General features: G+C 39.1%; 2 protein-coding genes across 25 annotated transcripts in view; one reads left to right on the plus strand and one right to left on the minus strand.

Moving 5' to 3' along the window:
• The window catches only part of CEP95 (centrosomal protein 95), a 52,862-nt gene extending 30,826 nt beyond the window's left edge, over positions 1-22,036 (plus strand). For 6 of the 22 annotated variants that reach the window (XM_081576794.1, XM_081576782.1, XM_081576793.1 and 3 more), the window contains 7 exons: positions 140-269; positions 1,031-1,200; positions 1,315-1,389; positions 2,664-2,816; positions 4,823-4,969; positions 5,243-5,314; positions 21,590-22,036. In XM_081576794.1, the coding sequence (XP_081432920.1) occupies positions 140-269; positions 1,031-1,200; positions 1,315-1,389; positions 2,664-2,816; positions 4,823-4,969; positions 5,243-5,314; positions 21,590-21,985 (1,143 nt within the window). In that variant the 3' untranslated portion in view covers positions 21,986-22,036. Of the gene's footprint in view, positions 1-139; positions 270-1,030; positions 1,201-1,314; positions 1,390-2,663; positions 2,817-4,822; positions 4,970-5,242; positions 5,315-5,567; positions 5,900-7,234; positions 7,283-20,699; positions 20,743-21,589 lie in introns of those variants that run through there. The other 16 variants (XM_081576788.1, XM_081576787.1, XM_081576786.1 and 13 more) reach the window with 4 other exon arrangements.
• SMURF2 (SMAD specific E3 ubiquitin protein ligase 2) overlaps positions 11,710-23,642 on the minus strand; it is a 110,244-nt gene continuing 98,311 nt past the window's right edge. For 2 of the 3 annotated variants that reach the window (XM_081576799.1, XM_081576798.1), the window contains 6 exons: positions 23,099-23,277; positions 22,160-22,297; positions 19,065-19,185; positions 16,684-16,885; positions 15,429-15,504; positions 11,710-15,090 (listed from right to left, as the gene is read on the minus strand). In XM_081576799.1, coding sequence (XP_081432925.1) covers positions 14,991-15,090; positions 15,429-15,504; positions 16,684-16,885; positions 19,065-19,185; positions 22,160-22,297; positions 23,099-23,277 — 816 coding nt within the window. In that variant the 3' untranslated portion in view covers positions 11,710-14,990. Of the gene's footprint in view, positions 15,091-15,428; positions 15,505-16,683; positions 16,886-19,060; positions 19,186-22,159; positions 22,298-23,098; positions 23,278-23,642 lie in introns of all 3 variants that reach the window. The other variant, XR_014078803.1, reaches the window with a different exon arrangement.

Below are 23,642 nucleotides of genomic sequence, written 5' to 3' on the forward strand. Positions count from 1 at the left end.
CAAATTTTAGAAGTCTGAAGTAAGGTAGTTTGGTTGGGAATTATGTTGACTATTTTTGCTGATACGTAATATTTAAGATGATATATATATGAAAGAGTTATTAGACTTCTCATTCTATTGTTTTATGTCTGCTTCTAAGGAAAAAATATACAGAGAAGCTGTTCATAAAGGAACTCCAAAACGAAGTCAGCCCTGGAAGATTTACTCTAGAAAAACCACAACTCCAAGTCCAAGAGGTGGCTTGCCAAAGCCAAATAAAGCCGTTCCAAGTAAGAACCACAAAATTGTACTTTATGGAAAACTGGCAGCCTTTGAAAGTGCGCACTGCCTGCCAAGGACACAGCACTGAAAACTAACATCTACCAGTGAGCTGGACAAAGTGCCCTCTTCTGCCACTGCCATATGCTAGATTTCTGTAGAGAGAGATAAAACTCTTACATGAGCCATTTCTTTAAAACTCTTAAGTATATACCAGTACATTGGCACAAAGGAATGCACTGGCTATGACCTGCTGTTCCAACTTGAGCTTCTCTCTCTGTTCACTAAGTGCTGGCTGCCTTTTCTTTGTTTCTGGGAAGTTGGTAGAACCAAAGGGATGCTCCAAAGCAAGCAGAGGGCCTATCCAGCTCCTGTATATTGACAGTTGGCACCAAGGTGCATTTTCAAAGACCACTGGCCTTCTAACTACATCCTGTTAGACACAGACTTTCCCTCCTGGGAGGGTTGGAGAGTCTGTTTGACCACACGCAGAGCATCCACGCCAGGCACTGAATCAGCTGAGCAGTTAGGATGGACTTCACAAGACCAGGATGTCCTCAGTCAGAAATGTTGAGCTTATTTTCATCCTTACTAGTAGTTGGCTTGTCCCAATCAGAAAAGGAATGCGAAAGTAATAACATACTTTTAGACTTGTTCTTTTCAGGCTCAGAGCCATAGCACTTAGATAAGCTTTGACTGAAGGTGGAATGAGATTTCTTCTTAAAAGCTGTCAGCAAGTTTCTCAGATTAAAAAATTTTTTTTACCTTGCAGTGAAGGTGAATGAACACAGTCTCCTGCCCCTGATGCTGGAGCAGTTTCCATTTCTCTATGTTTCTGGCCAAACACTAAGCAAAATGTGGAAACAGCAAATCACACAGGTTGAACAACTCAAAAAAGATGCATATAGAGAAAATCGATCAAAGAAGAAACTCCAGGATGAAGTAAGATAACTGTCCATTAAGCATAGAAATATAAAGGAAAAAGCTGGCAGAGCTTATCCTTAATAATCTAGTCAATAGAATTATTAACCTCCTTCTCTTCCCTCCCACTTAAAGATAGAAGAAGCCTTGAGAAGGCACGACCTCCTTACTGCGCTTATCAAGAAAGAATATGAACATAACAAGAGACTGGTATGTCAAGAGCAAACTGGGTATTATATTTTTGAATTTGTAAGTTATACTAATTACTTTTATTTGTACTAGCTGGGCAATATCCCTACTGACTCATACCTCCAGCACTTGCCTGTGGAAGCATTTAGGTCTTGAACCAACATTGATGTGAGGGTAAGGTACTAGGTGCTTCATAAACACAGTTTTATTTTTTTCTAATTTATTTTTTAATTGGAGGGTAATTGCTTGACAGAATTTTGCTCTTTTCTGCCAAATATCAACATGAATTAGCTATAGGTGTACATATGTCCCCTCCCTCCCTATACAGAGTCTTTATAGTAACACAATAGAGATGCTTTCTGTGAAATGAAAAACCTGAAGTTTTGAAATGGTAACTTGCTCTCAGTCCTGCCATAATCAGCAAGGGCAAGGTTAAGATTTTAATCCAGGTTTGTCTCTACCTATGAGCCCCTTCAAGGTACCAGGTGGTTAACTCAAGTATTTTTTTTGTCTTCTCCCTTCTTTCTCAGGTCCCAAATAGAAAGTTGAGGTTATTTATGCCTCCATTATAATTTGGGCTAAGAATAGTATAGAGTACAATGTTATCCTCTTAAGTATCATGAAGGGAGAGGACAGAGATCAAAGACAGTAATTAATAAGCCAGAGGAAGAGACTGAGTATAGAGATAAGCAGCGAGAACCTTAACTCTGAACAGTTCCTGCGAAGGAAGGGGAAGCATCAGGAATTGCCTGTGGGACTCTGGTGCTGAAAAGAAAACACGTGTCTGGACAGGTAGTTTGAAGGCTTTTCCTTCATGACTTCATCCTCACTACTTTGCTAAGATATCACCTGATTTCCTTAGTTTTGCATCTTTTGAGAGTGCCAGTTTCCTACTCTTTTTAAGTGGGCATCTGGGTACTACCTAGGTGATACTTAGGTTCCTCCTGGAGGAACAGGGAGATGAGATTCTCATTTGAAAGGGGCTCAGTGGAGATGGCTCTTCTTTTTCCCTTTTGGCTACACAAATGGCATGTAGGATCTTACTCCCCCCTACCAGGGGTGGAGCCCATGCCCCCTGCAGTGGGAGCACAGAATCTTAACCACTGGGCTGTGGGGCAGCTCTTTGACTCCGATGATGAACCTACCAACAAAGACTGGAAGGCTTCTGGGGGCCACACACTCTGCCCAGCCAGCAGACCATGGGCCCTCCATAGCCAGCTTGCTGCCTGAAGACATTGTGATGGGGAGCAGGGCAGATGAGAACATCAGATTACCTCTTTTTCCCTTTCCCTTAGCAAGACTTCAAGGACCGAATTCATAGGCAGAAATTGACCCAATCAAAGATAAAAGAAAATCGACAGCAGATTGTTCGTGCCCGAAAATATTATGATGATTATAGAGTTCAGTTGCGTTCAAAAATGATGAGAATGAGGAGCCGGGAAGAAACGGTAACTATGGCTTTTCTGTCCAATCCAATTAAAAAGATAAATTTTGTCTGTTACCTTTTGGAACCACCTTCATTGTGACTCTTGTCCTAATTTGAATGCAAGTCTGAAATGCTGGCTAGAGTTCAGACTTGTTCACACCTCATTTTATTACTGCCAGTCTATTCTCAAGTCTCTACTACTTTTTTAAAAATCAAAGTATAGTTGATTTACAATGCAAGTATAGTTGTGTTAAATTACTGCGTTACAGCAATGACTCAGTTATACATACATTCTTTTCCATTATGGTTTGTCAAAGGATATTGACAAATATCCTATACAGTAGGACCTTGTTGTTTATCCATTCTATATATAAAAGCTTGCATCTGCTAACCCCAACTTACCACTCCATCCCTCCCCCTCAACCCTCTCTCCTTTGGCAACCACCAGTCTGTTCTCTCCATCCGTAACTTTGTTTGGTAGGTAAGTTCACTTGTCATATTTTAGATTGCACGTATATAAGTGATATGGTATTTGTCTTTCTCTTTGACTTACTTAGTAAGATAATCTCTAGTTGCATCCATGTTGCTGCAAATGGCATTATTCTTTTTATGATTGAGTAATGTTCCATTGCATATATGTCCCGCATCTTCTTTATCCATTCATCTGCTGATGGACGTTTAAGGTGTTTCTATGTCTTGGCTATGGTGAATAGTGCTGCTATGAACATTAGGGTGCATGGATCATTTCAAATTATAGGTTTGTATAGATAATATGCCCAGGAACAGGATTGCTGGATCATATGGTAATTCTATTTTTAGTTTTCTGAGGAACCTCCATATTGTTCTCCATAGTGGCTTCACCAACTTATATCCCCACCAACAGTGTAAGAGGGCTCCCTTTTCTCCACACCCTCTCCAGCATTTGTAGACTTTTTAATGATGGCCATTCTGGCTGGTGTGAAGTGATACTGCATTGTAGTTTTGATTTGCATTTCTCTAATAATTAGTGAGGTTGAGCATCTTTTCATGTGCCTGTTGATCATTTGACTTTCTCTATTGCGCTTATCTTAATGTGAAGTTTTAATTCCCTCTGACCTCCTGTGTGTCAGTATTTCTCCAGGATGACTGCTTTAGGGGGCTGGGAACATGTTCTAAGAGACAGGAACTTAAGGTGTGATTACATGACCTCGGATTCTACTCAAAATCAGGATAATAATGAACAGATATGCTGTGAGATCTTTCCACAGGATGCTTGCTATTTCATCCTTATCAAGCTTGTGATTCCAAACTAGCAATAAATTTCATCTCTAGAGTAAAACATTACGGTAATTCTACTTCATGGGACTAAATATTCTGAAGGGAGTCATACTATTATCCTCATTTTTAGAGGATACTTACTAAGGCTTTGAGAGGTTTAATAACTTCACACTAAGGTAATACCACGGGCTAATGAATGCATGGCTGTACTTTGGTCAAGAATTCTTACTAATCAGTGGAGGAGAAGTGGGCAGATCCAAATCCTTTGAACAGTTGTTCATCTGTGGCCTAGTTAGATAATAATGACATGGCCCTCAGCTATGCACAAGTGGACATGCAGCATTTACTTCTGCTCTAGGGTTATTTTCCTATATATATGGCTGCAGCAAAGAACCTTTGGGACAAAGGGAAAGATGCTCAACATCATTAGTCATTGAAGGAATACAAATCAGAACAACAGTGACATAAACTCTCACCCATACAGATGGCTAAAATAAAGTTTTGGCAAGGATGTAGGAGTTGGAACACAGATGCGGGGCTGGTGGGGTTATAAAACAGTGCAGCCACTTTGGAATACAGTCTGGCAGCTCTTCAAAAGGTTAAACATGATCCAGCACTATAACAGAAAAAAAGGAAACACTACCAATGTCCCTCAGTTGGTGAATTAAGAAACTTTGTGAAATACAGTCAGTATGCATACCTCTAGTTGGGCAAAATTTTATTCCTCCATGAAAATTCTGCATAACTTTTTCTGACTTAAATAATTAACAGATATTTAAGAAACTGTTTGAAGAAGGTTTACAAATTCAAAAGCAAAGGTTACGAGACCTAAGAAACTATGCCAAAGAAAAGCGAGATGAACAGAAGAGACAGCACCAGAATGAACTGGACTCAATGGAGAACTACTATAAAGACCAGGTGGGTCCACCGCTGTGCGTTTACATTCTGATTGCTTAACCTTGGCCGCCTGGTGTCAGACAAGTCTCCATTAATTCAGAACTTGTCACTGCGCAGGTCAGACTGACTGAAATTTAAGATAAAATTTAAGATAAAATTAGCTAGTGCTTGACCACAGTATAGAATCTGTATTGCTGATTTCCATTAAAATAAAGATTTTAAGCCTGTGAACATAATAATTGTTACATTTGGACTGCAAATATAAGGTTTGTTTTTTTTCTTCCCTGTAAACAGTTTTCATTGCTGGCAGAAGCCATATCACAGGAACGTCAAGAGCTCAAAGCCAGAGAGAAATCACAGGCCCAGGTAATAATTAACAAGATAGATATTTACATTTGTAAGAAATAGAAGTGGAAAGGATACTAATAAGATCTATCAATGATTCAAAACCTGTATTCTGTGATTTTAACTTTACCTGTTCAGATCTCTGTTAGAGCTGCTGCTAAATTATTAAAATTACTGCAGAAGCTTGATGAGTAGGAAGGTAGAGAGGGAATAAAAATAGATGAGGGCCTGGATCGGTGTTGTGACTAGCAAGATGACATGAATTCTCTTTTAGATGTTATATAAGGTGAAGAGGGAGCTGAGATCTAAGATGGAGAAGGAAATTCAACAACTGCAGTACATGATAACACAGAATGACGATGATGCTTTTTTCCGGGAATTGGAAGCTGAGCGCTTCAAATGTCGGCTTCATTTGGCTTCCTTTCAGTACAGTAAAAATCCCTTCCTATGATGCCAGACTTCCTCAGTGTGGACTTCACCAGGGCAGAGCTACAACTGAGCCAGTAAAACAATCTAAGCCAGAAGAATCATTTCTGAATGACTTATCTATATATTGACTAATACTTTTTATGAAATAACTTTTAAAATAAATACTGTTTTCTTAAAGTTTACTGCTTTGAATTTGACCTAAAACTTTAAAAGAGGTGCACGAAAGCAATTAACAAGCCTCAACTGAGCAGCCAGCTCCTGAAGCCTATTGCTTTAGGTGAACAAAAACAGCACTTGAGGACCAAAAAAAAAAAAGATCTCTAATTCAGAAAAGAGCTAAAGTGCTTGTCATTAGAGGTGGGTCTTAGGGTTAAACCTTAAAAATATGATCGTTAACTGTGTGTAACTTTTTCACATGGAGGCTGGAAGATGAGAATTTATGCATTATGGCCTCTGTCATTTGGGAGGGGTGACAGGTGTAAGATCATCCATCTGTGCTCAGGAGAGCACTCGTGATTGCAAGTGGGAGGGAGTACACCAACCGTCTTTCTGGTGAGAGCAGAGGAGGAAGAAGGAAAACTCACTCGGGGTGATGTCCTTCCTGAATAGGAGAGCTTCAGTAAAGGCCAGGAGGTGCGGGGAGGCTTCAGAGCAGTTGAGCAAATGGGAACTTTGCTGATCAAAGCCAGAGAATGGCAGAGGGCACCAGAAAAGGATTGGAAGGGAGAAGAGAGGCTCCCATTAGGGCATACAGAGAGAAGAATATATGGACAAGGATAGAGGCCCAGGGAGGCCAGCTGGCATGATAGGGTGGGATCTGCTTACCTTGGAGAGAAGAGGAGCAGCTGAACCCAATGCTCTGGTCTCACGTGCTGCCCTTTTGGCATGGCAGCTGACAGTGTGGGGCCTCGAGGCAGGCAAGAGTTCCCTGGATAGCCAAATTTAGAGCGTCATGAGGAGAGACATGCAGATGGCTGCGAGATATATATATTGTGACAATCAGTGCAGGTGAATGGACAGGATGCGGGAAATGCACAAGAGCTAGAACATAAGTTCTGAAACTGTTAGAGAAAAATAACATCTAGCTAGATATGCATGCTATATCCTTAATAAAATGAGCACATCTTTAAAAAGCTGTGGTATGAGTAGGTACAAGGCAATGTAGTCAATACAGCGTAGAGGATGGCCTCTGGCTCAGTCAGGAAAACATCCACCTGCAAAGCAGGAGACTATCTGCAATGCAGGAGACACATGGGTTCGATCCCTGGATCAGCACGATCCCCTGGAGAAGGAAATGGCAACCTGCTCCAGTATTCTTGCCTGGGGAATTCCCATGGACAGAAAAGCCTAGTGGGCTACATACAGTTCATAGGAATCAAAAATACCTTAGCAACTAAACCACCAAGGTCTGGAAGAACAGTACCCAGGTGTGACTCAGTAATATACTATTTGAATTTGTTATAAGGGCATCATTATGCTTGTTTTAATTTTTTTTTTCTTTTAATGCTTTAGGACTCTTTAGTTCTTTACCAACTAACTGGGAATGATGAAAAAGAACAGGTGAGGAATTTACCAGGAAAGGGATAAGACTGCTAAGCAAAGGTCAAAGAATAGGAAGCAAAAGATGCCAGTGCATTTTTGAAAAGTAGAAAGCAAATTTATGAAGTGGTAACTAAACTCAGTGGAAGGTCTTGCTATCCAAGTACCTGTGGAGAGCGGATTATGTGAAGCCAGTTTGCCCAGAAGAACCCAGGGAAAGCTTATGATCGCACATTTGAAAAGTGACTTAGAACTATAATTTAACTATAACTGTATGGGGTAGGGGTGGAGGTGTTAGAGAATGAGGTGGTTTGTGTGAGAACTAAATCTTTAAATATCCTCCTCCTCCATTACCCCCCCCCCAAATCAAACTGTCTAAAAAATAATGAAGAGCACTATTAACCACATCATCTGGAAATGTGGAAATACCAGAAGAGCTGGCAGAAGGTTTAGGAGTAGTAGCTTCTGAAAAGTAAGACTGGGGATAGGGGGAACAGGTGATGAAGAGTCCCTCCTCTTTTAATGAGATATAATTGATATAATACCTTACATTTATACAATTTCATATGTCAGTGATTTGATAAATGTACATATTGTGAAACAATTGCAAGTGTAGTTAAAATCCGTTACCTCAGATTTTTTTTAAACTGGCAATGAGATTTTTTTTTTTAAATTTAACTATGTATGTTTAGCTGTGTATATGCATTACTGTATCATGTGGGACACTGGAGAATTAGCTGCCTCTCCTATAAAATGTAGAAAGGAAAAGAAAACCTGTGTCTAAGTAAGGCAGGAGAATATAGCCTTTAGTGAAGGAACTAAGGGTGTAGGGAAATTTATTCACAGTGGAAAGAGGTGTCACATTGAAAACAGGGGGAGTCTGCAATAGGAGAATGAGATAGGCAGGGTGGACAGAAGACGGTCGTCATTAAGAGAGATGGCATAAACAGAAGGGATTCCAAAACTGGGGTTTAAGCTGAAGCTTATAGAGTGATCTGATCCTAAATCCAGACATGCTGAAAACGTTGAATGGAATTTCAAACTATTCAAACTCTAACCTAGAATTTGATGGACATGGCCAGTGTCGTTCGTCTTAGCTTAAAAGATACACTAAATTTGAACTGCCTTTAAAACTCTGCCCCCTGAAGAACAAGGCTGGTGGCATCAGGCTCCCTGATACCAAACTATATTACAAAGCTGTAGTACTCAAAACACTATGGTATTGGTATAAAGACACATAAATCAATGGGACAGAATTAGAGAGCCCCAAACAATCCCATGGACCCAGGAGCCTGGCGGGCTACAGTCCATGGGGTCGCAAAGAGTCAGATACAACTTAGCAACTAAACAACCACCACCATATAAAATCAATTAATTCAGTAACAAGTGAGCCAAGAATATACAATGGGGAAAGGACATTCTCTTCAATAAAGAATGTTGGGAAAATTGAACAGCCACATGCAAAAGAATGATGCTAGACCACTGTCTTAACTATACACAAATAGTTAACCTCAGAATGGATTAAGACTTGTAAGACCTGGAATCATAAAACTAGAAAAAGGCAGTGAACTCACTGACATCAGTCTTGGCAATGATTTTTTTCCTTTTTGGATTTGACACCAAAAGCACAAGTGAGACTAAATCAAACCAAAAAGCTTTTGCATAGCAAAGAAAACCATCAACAAAACGAAAAGGCAGCCACTTGAATGGGGGAAATTATTTGCAAATCAGACATCTGATGAGTTAATATCCAAAGTACATAAAGCACTTATACAACTCAGCAGCAAACGATCTGGTTATAAAATAGGCAGAGGAAATGAATAGATAATTTTTTCCAAAGAAGATACTGAGGGTCAATAGGTACATGAAAAGGTGCTCAACATCACTAATCATCAAGGAAATGCAAGTCAAAACCACAATGAGATACCATCTCCTAATTGATTGCTACCAAAAAGTAAGTTTTGGTGAATATGTAGAGAAAAGGGAACCTTGGTGCACTGTTGGTGGGGATGTAAACTGGTGTAGCCACTATGGAGGTTCCTCAAGAAATTAAAAACAGAACTACCATATGACTCAGCAATTTCACTTCTGGTTATTTATCTGAAGGAAATGAAAACACTGACTGGAAAAGATCATCTGCACCCCCATGTTCAACTGAAGCAACAGCCAAGATACAGAAACAACCTAAGTGTTCATCAATGGATGAATGGAGAAAAACATATATATATATATACACACACACACACATTGAAATAATATTCAGCTTAAAAAAAAGGAAATCCTGTCATTCGCAACATCACTAACCTTGAGGGCATTATGCTAAGTAAAATAAGAGACGAATATCTGATCTCACTTATGTGTGGAATTAAAAACAACAAAAACAAACCGTTCTTACCCTTCAAAAACTGAGCTTGTAGATATCAACTGGTGGTTGTCGGAGATGGGGAATGGAAAAAATGGGTGAAGGGTGGGCAAAAGGTATAAACTTTCAGTTATAAGGGCTTCCCTTGTGGCTCAGCTGGTAAAGAATCCACCTGCAATGTGGGAGACCTGGATTTGATCCCTGGGTTGGGAAGATGCCCTGGAGAAGGGAACGGCTACCCACTCCAGTATTCTGGCCTGGAGAATTCCATGGACTGTATAGTCCATGGGGTCCCAAAGAGTCAGACATGACTGAGCGACTTTCACTTACAAAATAGGTCATAGGGATGTAATGTACAGCATGGTGACTACAGTTAGTAATAATGTATTGCATATTGGAAGGTTGCTTAAAAAGTCTCATCACAAGGAAAAAAAATTTGTGACTCTGGTGATGGATCTTAAGATTGTGACCATTTCACAATACAAATATCATCATGTTGTACACCTGAAATGAATATGTGTGTCAACTGTACCTGAATTAAAAAGCAGAACTTTGTCCTTCTGTCTTGAGGGTTCTCCACTTTCACCGTCTTTGGGAAGAGCGAGTGGTCTCAAGGTTTCTTCTGGGCTGAGAAGACTTCATGAATGGTTAGATCAGCAGGAGAAAAACCAGGGACAGGTCTCTTACCCACCCTCAGGGTGCTACAGTTGTCTCTCCACTTCCTTTGCTTATAAAACACTCTTAAGAGAGACTACAGCTCAGACTATTTTGATAACCTAGATAAATCCCAGCCCAAATAGCCACAAGAGGTATGCTAGAATCTGAGATGTCATGGGGAAAGGGAATGGGGGAACAATACCAACTTTTAAAAACCAAAAGGGATTTGAAGCCTTGCTGAGGTGAGGTAATTAATCTCGTGTTCCCATCATGACTGACTGATTTGCTGCACACACTCTTGAGTTCTGAGGACCTCGGTTTGCACTGTAGCTTCTGAGACCTACACTTTTAGAAACACTAGTTTGGAAGTTCCATTTTTTTTAACCACCATCCAAAGCTGTGTCCCTAAAGCTGGTACAGAGCTGGACACATGGTAGGAGCACGACAGGTACTTGCTGAATGGAGACAGAATGAGCCACATTTAAGGTAAATACCTTTTAATGAAATGTAACTTTAAAATCTGATTTGTCTAGTTTCCTAAGAATATTGTCATGGGCCTTTAACCCTTTTTCTGTGTAATTACCTCTGCTCCATTCTGCTGTGCATATCCTACCGAAAGCATTTGGGATATAAAGTACAAATAAATGCAGTGGGTGGTGCTGAGGTTAACCTTCGTTATAATAAAAGGACAAACCTTTCAGGTCACCACAGGGCAGAAAAACGTCACATATTACTCAAACTTTCAGGTAATTTATAGATGATACTACTAAAATCCTTAATGTACTAAAAAGTATATATAAATTTTAGATCACAACTGGCAATGTGAGGGAAAGCAAAAAAAGACACATTTCAAAAGGATGTAAAAATGGACCCCGTGGCCACTCTGGGTAATACAGGACTGCTTCCACTGCACCAGCACCCCCTCGCCCCGCCAAGACCTGCCTCTCTGTGTGGCCTATGCTGAGGAGAGACTTCCACAGACTATTGTGGATGAAAAAACATCGTATCCAGTTCTCTGTCCACCCATGTAGATAGCTAGACTAATTCACTACATTTATAAAACTGAATTATGACCCTTAAAGCCATGGCTCCTTGGGAAAATGTAACTGATTTCTGCTTTTTGAGGATTTTACTGCTCGCCACCAAGGAAGCAAATGAGGCCCCGGTCGTAGCTCTGCCCTCCAGAGCCTGGAAAGCTGTTACAGGCCACACTGACCACTAAGGCTGCGCCACGGCAGGAGAAAACGAGCAGCTTCCCTGCTGGACCCGACACAGAAGGGGTCCTGAGCCCTTAGGCTCTACCATGTGACAAAGACATCGACTCAGGGAGGCCCATGAATCTTCTTAAACTTCACATTTTCGGGTCTGTATGTAGTCACTCGATAGAGCCAGTCCAAGTTCTTAAAAACAATTCATTATAAACTCAATATTCTTTAAAAACTTTGATGCTGTGACAGTGCAAACAGCATTCATTTATTGCTCAACTTCGGCATGGGCACATACATAGTTAATTTTTAAAAACCATTTATACAGATGTTATTGATAAAGCTCATGTAACAACTGAGTGAAAATACAAAGAATATCAAAGCTAAAACACTCTGTAATAAATACACATACGATGAAAATGATAAAACTTTGTTTTTAAAGTCAGTTTGAGAGAAGAATATTACAATAAGTGAACTAATTACATCTAGAAACAGAACAACTCAGCATTTGGTACAACCATCATTCTAACATAAGTACATTAAATACCACAAATGGCAGCCATTGACTGTGCTGCAGCCTAAAGACAAGCAGGAGGAGCTGCTCTATCAAACTGTCAAGACGTCTGGAACAATCTCGTAACTCCCATCAATGCAGTCAGCTCAATGCACCGGAAGTTCAAGCCAACTTAGTGTTATAAAATAAAGCAAATTACACTGTATTTAAAAGAAGGGAAACTTGTGCTCTGGACTGTAATTACCAGTAAAAAATAAAAGACTTGGTTAAAAATAAAACCCATTCAGGGCAACAAACTATGTGCAAAACAAAATGTACACTATACACAGCACTATTTAAAAACTCTTTACACCAAAGAAGTAAGACCCTCTGAAACAAACTCACCTCTGTACTGCATATGAGCTCTACAAAGTAACCACTGTTCATAATTAAGCATTCATGATGCAAAGGCAATGTATGGAAACATGACATCACGTATCTGAAATAACACAACTGGAGAAAGGATTAGAAAACCCAGCTAAGAGGGACATGTGGAAATAAATATTCACATTAAACATGAGGTGCAAGTCCAAGGTTCAATGATTTGTTGGGGGGTTTTGTTTGCTTAGCACCTGTTTAGAAGTAATCAGCTAACGTGACTTTGAAAATGAAATCTAAATCATGTTTTTATAAATTATGTTGGTGATACCATAGACTATAAAGGAGGGGAGTTTATTTCTTTTAAAGCTCTATTAAGTCATTATTAAGTTAAAAAGGCACTCAAAAAGTGATGGTATTTGCCTGCTCTATTTTGTACATTATTTTGAGAGTAGCATTCCATTATTACTGCATCTGTCAGTTATAATTTCTCTGAAGTGTTCATCATACACTTACTTTTACTGAAAGATTGTAACAGGCACAGTCACACTGTGCCAGTGCTGTAATATAAAAGAGAGATGGACCTGCAACCAATAACGTATTATTGTGAAAGCTGAAAACTACTGATAATCAAACAGGGTATTTCACGATGTTCTCCGGTACAACTAAGAATGCAGTAAGCAAGCAAAGTGGGAAGAAACAGTTGAGCATAAGCACATCGCCACTATACAGTTATGACTAAACCAGCTTGCATGTGGCTGTCAAATCTGGCTGAATGAAATAAACACATAGAAGCTACAGAAGTAGTTCTCAACTTTTTTTAAGCAGCAAATTTTCCACCTCTTGTATTCTACCCATCCCCACACCCCTCCTAGTCTCTGAAACCTTATGTGAAATTCCAATATATATATGTAAGAAAAATCAGAGCTGTTCTGGGTAAAGGAGGGTGGGGAGTTCGAGGCCTCTGCTCAAATACCAGCTCGGACTTTCTTCGCCCTCTCTTTGTCCCTCCTCTCTTAACCATGACTTCTGAGGCACCTCTGAGGAAGCCCTTGGCTCCAAGAACACAGGCTGAAACCAATCCATCAAATGAAAGAACACAAAGGGCTGATTCACTAATTAAGCTGCAAAATTTAAACAAAGCTATCTCATCAAAATTTGTTATACTTGATTTCACATCAATGTTAAAAATTAAAAAAAAGAATAGTGCAGATTTCTGATGGCTGAATTTAAAAAACCACTCATGACTTCAGATTTTTCCAAGCTCTCACTCCAGAATTCTGGTTGCCTCTGGAGCATGCAACATGCCATGCACCTTGAAAGCTGAATCTGGATGTTTCAAAATCAAATGCTGATCTTCAACACCAAGGGAACCGAGATTCCTTTACCTCCAAAATTACTCTTCAGACTTAATGTATATGAGACAGTTAGAATCACTTTTTGGTTTTTTTTTTTTTTTTTAGTAATCACATCTCCTGCCCCACCACCCCCACTTCATTTTGTTAGGTAAAAGCAGAGTTTTCTAAGCTTTGCTAAATAATCTTTCGAGCAGAGTTTTTCCTTTTTCATAATTTTAACTGATTAAGATATGAGCAGCTAAACAGAGATTCAGGATGGTTGACTTGATAGAAACTTACCATAATTAAAATATAATATGAATTAGGTGCACTTGTCATAGGAGACTTTGGTTTACAGAAATAGTATATATATATCAAAGATAAGCTGACCCAGTAACAGAATGAAAATCCCATCTCATCCACATGATCTGAGTAGCTATAAAAACGCAGTATTTCCATTTAAGATGCAAAGTAAATCCAAAATACCTGATCATATTCATTCAAGATAAAAAATTAAGGTTTCTGTTTTAAAGTCTCTTAAAGAACAGGGAGCCCCTGAATGCATCATTTTATTGTAGCAAATAAGCTACTAAGTTCAGACTAAATGGTTGCATTAGGACCTTGACAACCAAAATTATATAGCTGTATTCCAGAGAATTCGTGCTTGAAAAATATAAAAAAGACTCACTTAGGCTAGGTTGAAACGTATAATGCTTCTAAAATATAATGCTTTGCTATAGAAAAATGCAATTAAACGTGTAAATGGCTTAATTTTTTTTAAAGATTCTTTTGTAGCCAATTGTTTACAAAGGTAGAATAATTCAAAATAATTTTATTTTATTTTATTTTTACAAAGAGCAAGTACAGGAGCTGTTCAAAATCATGTATTCAAAATGAAATGTGACTTGTACCGACTGCTGAAGTTGTCTTGATGTTTGATAGACTTGAAATCTGTGAAGTGATTTGAATAGATTACCTTTTATAAAAATAGTAGTAGTCTTTAAGTGTAGAATACTGCCTAACTCTGGAAATGTAGGAAAAGTCAGCATTCTTTAGGTTCAAGATATTAATTTTAAATAGCAGCTGAATGTGGCCTCATGACAAAGCATAAAGACCTCTTTTTTTCCTTGAAAAGGAATTTCAAAATTGTCCTTTCCCCTCACAGTGTCCTAAAATTTTTTAAAGGGGGGGTTGGGGGGGCATTTTCCTGTATTTCAGCATTCCTTGAAACTCTGCTGAAAGGAGGCTGTCTGTCCGTCAGGCTATAAATAGAGTCCTGGGCAAATCCTTGAAGTTGTCATTCCACAGCAAATCCACATGTTTCTTCGATGGCTGTTAGCAGCTTTTCATACAACTTTTCATAGCTTTCATAGGGCGGAATGTCTATTCGATTGAAGCTGTAAATAAGCAAATCACAATTCATTCAAAACAGGGCAACTGACCTGGCAAGTGTATATTAGTTGACACTAAACTAATACAGCCATATCACTCTTTGTGTCACACAGAAAACTACAAGAAAGAGGTTATATTTCTCTCAAGTTGAGATTTACCTGAAAATCCCCCAAAGGGATTTTCCTACCCATTTTTGGATAATCTTAATCCATTTAAAAGGAATGATAAGGAACTCTTTAAAGGGCCCATTCAGTAAAAAGAACAACAAATAAAGTGTCAAATCTGTTTGAAACTAACACCTACATACCTGGCATGAGGGAAAAAAGCTACTGAAGTAACTCACCAAGTGTGGGCTTTGGGCAGGTTGTTAGTGCAAGCATCGATCTGGTGTATGGTGAAAAGCCGTGGACCTGCGGCACCTGCAGAGGGAGCCAATGTGGGTCGGATCACTGCGGGCACATGTATCAGTCTTCAAAATCTCAGAATAAAACTGGTACATAAACCATAGGGTCTAGGGCTAAGGGAGGACTGGTGACTCCATACAGCTGCCAAAAGGCCCAGGAAAAGAATCTGGGTTTTTAAAAGCTGGAACTGACCTTGGATAACAAGGCTGATTCCTTGATCTGCTAGCCTTTCGATTTAAGAAAAAGTTCAGGATTGAAACCTTTTTGCCAACTTCTATCTTCTATGGACAATCATTGTCCCAAAGGGGCAAATCCAAGATCCAGCACATATTCAAAAAGATGACAGCCTAATGCAAAGTTAGGTTTCACTCCTCAGACTTTGCAGAGAGCAAAAGATCAGCAGTCTAAAGAGTTTGCAGAAATACAGCTTTACTTCATGCATCTGGGCAGTCTGTTGATAACGAGTTCTCCACATAGGGAATGCAAGCACAACTCAAGTGTTTTCCCCCACGGAATTCTGACACACAGACTGTACGCAGCACTGTGGAGTCACGTACCAGTCTTGCTTCCTACACCCTCAGTCACCAGCAGCAGCAGCAGTTTTAAAAATGAAGAGCTTCAGAGGTAAAGGAACACTGCCACCCAGTGAAGCACCACAATCACTAGCAATATCCCAACTCATCCTCCAACTGAACAGCTCTTCCATGGAAAACAATTCTTAAAAATGGAATATGCCTGTGAGATGGTCTGATGCCATGCATTAACTAAAAGTGCTCTGACCAGACTAATGGCTTCCATGACTCATGCTGCCTCTATTAAAAGAATAAAAAAGTAGAGGGGAGAGGCCTCCCAAGTGGGTAAATGTTTGCAGGCTGAGATGTGAACATGGAGGTAGACAGACTTCCCCTAGAGGAACGGGCAACAGCATTTTAAAGCGAGGTGTCCAGAAAAGGCAGAGCATGAGCACACGCGTCTCTGACATGCGGCACTCACTACAGCCACAGAGAGCCCAGCAGGAAAGGCTCTTGGGAGGGAACAAAGGAAAGGAAGGAGAAGACGGTATCAAGACAAGAGAGTTACAGATAAGAACTAGAGTGCAAAGAGAATCTGTTTATAAGCACGTTTGTACACCATCTGGATACACCAAATACTAACCCCCTGCCCCCGACGATGAGATGCCTCCCTCTCGCTTACCTTGTAAAGCCTTGAAGCCCTGCAGAGGCACTCGGGATGAGCCGGTCACAAACTGAAGCAACCGTGCTCGTCGTTCTTCATCAAACAACTCCACAGCCTTCCAGAACCACTTGACAACATTGCTGTCTGGAGTACAGTGTTTTAACCGGGTATTTACCTTCCAGTCATTAACATCTATCTTTCCAAGTCCACAAATAATGAGCTGTTAAAATATTGCACAAATAATGAGCCAATGGAAACCCAAGTCAGGCCAAAAATTCCTTAAAATGGAACTTTAAATTTGCAATGTTGGCCTTCAAATGGTGTCCTTAATCGAGGGTAGACGTCAAAACCATCTAGAAAGTTTTTCCAAATATACACACTAGGTTCTATGCTCATATTTTAATTCTGTAAATCTGGGGTGAATTAGGGTCTGTATTTTTTAAAAGCTCCATGAGTACCTACACACTGCAGGTTCCCTACCCAGGATCTGAGAACCACAGTGATGGACATGACAAGATGAGAAGTTCCATAATCTCACAGTAGAATTCTAAAAAAAATGTTAATGATCAGAAACTAGATTCAGAGTAAATACAGTTTACATATGCCTTCCTTAAGACCTATATCTACTATTCCAATTTCAACATTTATTAGCTTTGGGATTCTGGGCAGTTCAGCTCACTTCCCTTGGCCACAGTTTCCTCTGTGGTAATAAGGCAGTAATATCTTTCATTACATCCTGTGAAAGCAACCAGTAGTGCATGGGCATTCAAGAAATTGTGTTGAATAAGTGGTACAGTCTGTTTAAAGTTGGACCAAAGTACAAAATATATGAATGTGCTGTTACAGAGCTCTGCTTGGCATTCTGATGCAGGCTCAGTATAAATGATATATCAAAATCACTTTGGTACTAGTAATACTCACACCTCCTTAGGGTCCAAGACAGAGTCATCTTACTAACCTGTGTATAACACTGACTTATGATAGTGTGAGGTATAGAACATAATGCAACCTGCAAATCCCATAGTTTATAATTAATTATACTAACCGAGTATAACACCAGAATCATATATATATATTTTTTTTATGAAAAGCTTAATTTCATTAGTGGTAGAAATTATATAATAAACCCTAACATTATTGAATAAAATCTGCAACAAAGCTTCTACAAGGTTCTGAAAAATACTGAATCACAGCTACGTGAACAGGTAAGTGGTTGTCCAAACAGAATTACATAAGTACTTATAATGCTGAAGATACCTCTCAAAATTCTGTTCTTCAGAGGAGTGGTAACTTTAAGGCCAAATTCCTTATTTATTATATGAACAGAAAAAAATGCATCGTATTTCAACTTTATTGTCATTCCTTCTGTGTTTTATTCCTCCTACTTCCTTCTGGTCATTTCACTATTGAATAGTTCAATCACGAAAAGAATGGGGATGGTATTGAGTCAAACCAATCTTTTTAGGTTTGTCTAACAGATCTGTTAACAGATTTAGTTAGAAAGGACACTGAAGTTAATTAATAAAATCATGTTTTAAATTATGTATAGACTTCCAATATTTATGCTATCCCTAGACGCTAATTAAATTTTGGGACCTCGGGTAGAATAAAATCTCATTACTTTTCAAAGTAGTTCAGTAGCAATTCAGATGTATTTGTTAAAGGTCTTAATTATAAAACTAAACCTAAGGTGCTTTAAGGACTAGCTTTAAAATAAAAAAATGGTTAACTGGTTATTAAAGTCTGTATTAGTAACGAAAGTTTCCAAGGAGACGGAAGATGTTTAGATAGTCATGGAAAGTCGCTCAGTTGTGTCCAATTCTTTGCGACCCCATGGAATTCTCCAGGCCAGAATACTGGAGTGGGTAGCCTTTCCCTTCTCCAGGGGATCTTCCGAACCCAGGGATCGAACCTAGCTCTCCTGCATTGCAGGCGGGTTCTTGTTTAGATACAGACGATCCTAAATGTTTCCTCTAGGTTTTTGTCTATCAAATGCTTTCTTGTAAAGCTTAACGTAAATCCAATTGGGTCTAGCTCTTTAGTCCAAATAAACTGCAAAATGGTGGAGACCAATTGATAAAGTTTCACTTAACTAAATCAATAGCCATTTAATTAAAGAATAGGAAATAACACTGGAAGGATATACACAACATACACAAAACCTGTTAAAAGGAAGAATGGAAAATATGGAAAAATAAAGGATAGTCACAATGTAAGAGAGACTACTTGTAGAATTTCCAAAACATGAAAGGCTTTCCCTATGAGTTAGAATTCTCACAGCAGCACATAGAAAAACTTCAAAAGCACCAGAAATACAACTCCTCTAAAACTAAGTAACAGAAACTTCTCAACCTTGCTTTGTTATATACTAGATGATGTCATGACATTCATACACTGACCTCTAACTCCTTCTCATCAAATGTCTTCAGCAGATGCTGTGGAATTACTTCATTAAATCCTTTCTGCAGGGCCAGGAATTGTGCCTCAATGCCTCGTAAAAATCTCCAGTTCACATAAAGCCTGGAAACATTGGGCAGGGGTTTTGTATGATCAAATATATTCAGATTTGGTAATTACTATGAATCTCTAGTACATTAGCAACATTGCACTTTACAAGTGTCTAGCATTAAGAATTTAGTCTAAAATCTAAAAGAATCTCAGATTACTGAAGGTAGATGGATCCTCAGCAGTGAGGCAGTTCAGTATAAATTATAAGCAGTATAAATTAACAAGCAGTAACCTTCCACTAACAGAAGCAGCATTGCTACAGTAGCTCTTCACTTCAGAAAAACTCCTATTAAAATAGAAGTTAGCTGGAGAGCAGATGGGTCTGAAGTTAAAATCTAAATGAAATGATTTTCTCAGCTTCTAGCATGCATGCCAATAACCAGAAAAAAGAGCCCATTCAACCAAAAATGACTTTTTCTGATTTGACTTGAAAATACAATCTGAATATGTTGGGTGGGTTGTATACGGGGGAAGGGGAGGTAAAGAGAATTCCCATATCCAAAATGAGAAGAAACAGTAAAAGCCACTAGCAAGCACTTTTTGACCACTCGTTTTTCCCTATAGGCTTTAAAAGTCCTGGAAGATGTAATTTTAGCAACAAAAAGCACACAAAACTACATCTCGTGTGTAGGTCTACTTACGGCTTTGTTTGGGCTTACACTTTCTACATGAATTGCTTTTTTTTTTTTTAATCTATCTTCCCAGGAAAATTTATCTCACAAACCTCAGAACTACTCATACTCCCAATTTGTCAGGATTTCCTTTCCCAAACTTGGGAGAAATAATTCTCTAAGAAATAAGTTACTTAATATTAACTGTATCCCTTGGGGGACCTCATTTTTCTTTAAGGGCACATCAAAACTGCACACCTGTAAAATGTTTTTCTTTGTAATTTTTAAAATTTCAAATCTGTATCTGGTAAGGGATAACTAGTGGTCGTCGTGTCAGACTTTTGCTACCCCCTGGACTGTAGCCCGCCAGGTTCCTCTGTGCATGAGATTCCCCAGGCTTCCTTCTCCAGGGGATCTTCCCGACCCAGAGATTGAACCCATGTCTCCTGCACTGCAGGTAGATTCTTTACCACTGAGCCATCTGGGAAGCCCCAAGGAATAATTACTGTGTGCTGTAAACATGACTGAATCCTGGAAAGTGAGCAGTCTACCCTAGATCCTGGAAATGACACACTACTGAACCTCAGGAAATTCCCATTCACTCTTATTATTTTATTTTTTAATTGCTCTGTGTGTGTGTGTGTGTGTGTGTATTGGGGGGGGGGGTAGTGGCCACACTGCTTGACATGTGTAATCTTAGTTCCCCGACCAGAGATCAAACTTCAAACCCATGCCCCTTGCCGTGCAAGCGTGGAGTTCTAACCACTGGACCATGGGGAAGTCCCTCATTAAGTTACAAATGTCATATGTTTGTTATTAAAAGAAAAATCATAGTTAAAAAATCAAACATTAAATGTGGAGACAGAGTAAAACTGCGAAGTCCACTCTTTCACCCTGTTTCCTCTCTACTTCCAGGCCTATCACTTTCACTCCCCCACCCTAGGCAACACTTTATTGGGTAAGTGGTCTTCCTGAACATCTTCTGTATGAGAATAAAACAATATAGACTTTGTTCCTTCTAAGACATGCTTTTTAAGTGACAGCTTATGCAGAATCTCTCTTTTTTTAAATAGCCACACAATATTTCTGTTTAATATATCTCATCATTCTCTTCTACAAACATTTTGCAGTTTTCAGGGTTTTTTTACCAGTAATATTTAAACAGCCTTATATTTCTTTAATTACAAATGTTGTTTCCAAATAGGAGATTCCTAAGAATGGAGCTGCATATGCATTTTCATTTTGGCAGCTGTTCTCAAACTGTTTTCCAACAAAGCTCTACCAGTGTTCACAGGCTATGAGACTGATGGGCCTCATCCATAAACCAAAACATTTTAGCCAATAAGACCTGAGGACATATTCTGTGCAAAAAAGTATAGCAAGCACGCTTCTGTGTACATATGGTGAAGTTCAAACTCCTAATTAATGCTTAGAAAAACTTTATACCATGAGCCAAACAATTTCACTTCATACTTCTAGATTCCTCAATCAACAGGTGACTTTATAAAACTTGAACATTTTCTTGATTTTTTATAAGAAATATAGTACTTCTTATATATTTATATTTCTTTAATAAATATTTCTACTATATTTATATTTAATATATAGCCATATATTTCTATTTTCATAAATTGTGTTTCTATTGAAAATATGTATTTCTTATATAAACCCACAACATCTTTATTTATAAATAGGATTAAGTCCTAGTAATATAGCACAAAAGTGCTTCTGCACAGCTAGCTATGGGAGCTACACTACACATGACATGACAAACTGTGTTTCCTGAAATTCTTGCCTTTGTACAGCCCCTCTTTCAACTGAACCTGGGCTGGTATGTGACTCACTTTAACCAAAAGAATACAGCAGAGGTGATGTTGGCCAGTTCCAGGCTTAGGCCTTTAAAAGATCCCACAACCCCTCCTTCTGTGCTCTGGGAAACCAGCCACCCGATAAGAAGTCTGGCTACTGTGCTGAAGAGAGAGGCCTCTGACACCACATGGGATAACCAAGGAGCCCAGCCAACAGTGAGAACCAGGTGCCAGATGGTGACCCAGCGTCCACTCCAGCCAGCCCCCAGCCAGCCAAGCCACCCTCGGCGAAACATCAGATATGTGAGTGAAGAGGCCGTCTTAACATTTCCACCCCAGCTGACGCCATGCGGAGGAGCAGTGTGCTGTCCCTGTCGTCCTCGATCCAAATAACTGACCCACGGGACCACGAGAAATAATAAAATGGTGGTTGTTTTTAACCCACTTAATTCTGCAGAAGCCTATTTTGTGGCAGTAAGTAACACTACCTAAGCATCAATGTTTTTCCATACCACTATTCTAGAACATTAAAATAAGTCTCAGGCTTAAGAAGATACAAGTGTTTACCTGACATATTCTTTTTTATTTTCTTCAGTAACAGGGATACTCTTGCCATTTGGTTTAAGTTCATGCTGAATGATTTCACCATAGGCATTATGTTCGACACAGAAGGTGTGGTCCAAAACACCTGTGATATCATTCTCGCTAGAAAGGAAAGAAAGGGAAAGACACTTGACTAGAAAAGCTAAAATTCAGATCTCGGAGATATGTTAACTGGTGAGAAAAATAAAACTAGGGTAGTTTTAAGACATGACAAACACAGGAACATCTGACCCTATGTTCTTTCTACTAGTTCTTATGCCACCGTTCCTCCCAGTTGGGGGGGGCAGAAAAGTTAAAGAGCTTTAACCTTCGTAAACCCTGGGAACATTTTATTGAGTAATGAGGAAGCCCTGGAAAGCCGGGTTTTACACAGGGAAGCCTCAGTTCTGTTTGGCTTTCAGGTAAGTTCTACCAGAATCTCGGTAATCCGAGTGACCAAACACCTGAGGAGCCCACTGAGAAAGCTGCTGTGTGCTTGGTAAAACAAGCATGGTCAGTGTTATCTTCACAAATGAATGATCTCCCAACAAACAGAACTGACTCTCACAAATACCCTTTTTAAAGTATGGTTTCAGCAATCATCATTTCAGCAGAACTATCTTATTCTAACACATGAAAAATGGAAACAGAACCTGCATCATGTTGAGGAAATCATTAAGTGCTTTTAAAAATAGAGTATACTACATTTTCCCCTTTTAAAGTAATAACACTTTTGCTAACGTTTAGGAATTTGAAAAATACACAAAAGCAGTAGAAAGAGGAAAAGTCTCGTATGGTCCCATCATTCAGATGATCACCCTTAATATTTTCTGTGCATGTTTTATATTTCAAAAAAAGTACATCCATTTTGAAACATGTATCTTTTAAGAGCTCAGATTCTAATGAACAAGACTCAATACATACAGTATCCACACTAAACTGTTATGAAGATCTGGATCAACCAACTCCATGTCATCCAAAGTAATGGACTTCCCAAGCAACTGTTTATAGAATGGCAGCGTGAAACCACCATCAATATAATGTCCATGAAACACAGCCATTCCCATTATTCGTCCAACAAAGTGGAAGTATGATAAATGTTCCTGAAATTGAAAAGAGTTTATACAAATATTCAAGGTAGATACTGTCCAGGGAATTTTTAATAAAAATTAAATATGTAAGCAACAGTAATTTTTTAAATACTAAGTATCAACTTATACTCCCAATTTATAACTGTTTAAGTGGATAAGCTATCATATCAAAGCTCAATACTCATTAGGGAGCATTTCTACAGGGCACATTTAAGATACTATACTTTGCTATAAAATATTACAGCAGAGTCAATGCCTCTTGCAAAGAAAGTTCAGTCACTCTGTAAAATTTATCCTCAGAAATTAAGTCTAGTCCCTCTGCAGCCTCACTAAATCTCCTGCAGATCCTGTTCTTCTCTCTCCAGACATCTCCTGCT

This window comes from Giraffa tippelskirchi, chromosome 3 (assembly GCF_054371585.1).
Source record: "Giraffa tippelskirchi isolate mGirTip1 chromosome 3, T2T-mGirTip1v1.2.pri, whole genome shotgun sequence".
In the NCBI taxonomy this organism is placed as follows: domain Eukaryota; kingdom Metazoa; phylum Chordata; class Mammalia; order Artiodactyla; family Giraffidae; genus Giraffa; species Giraffa tippelskirchi.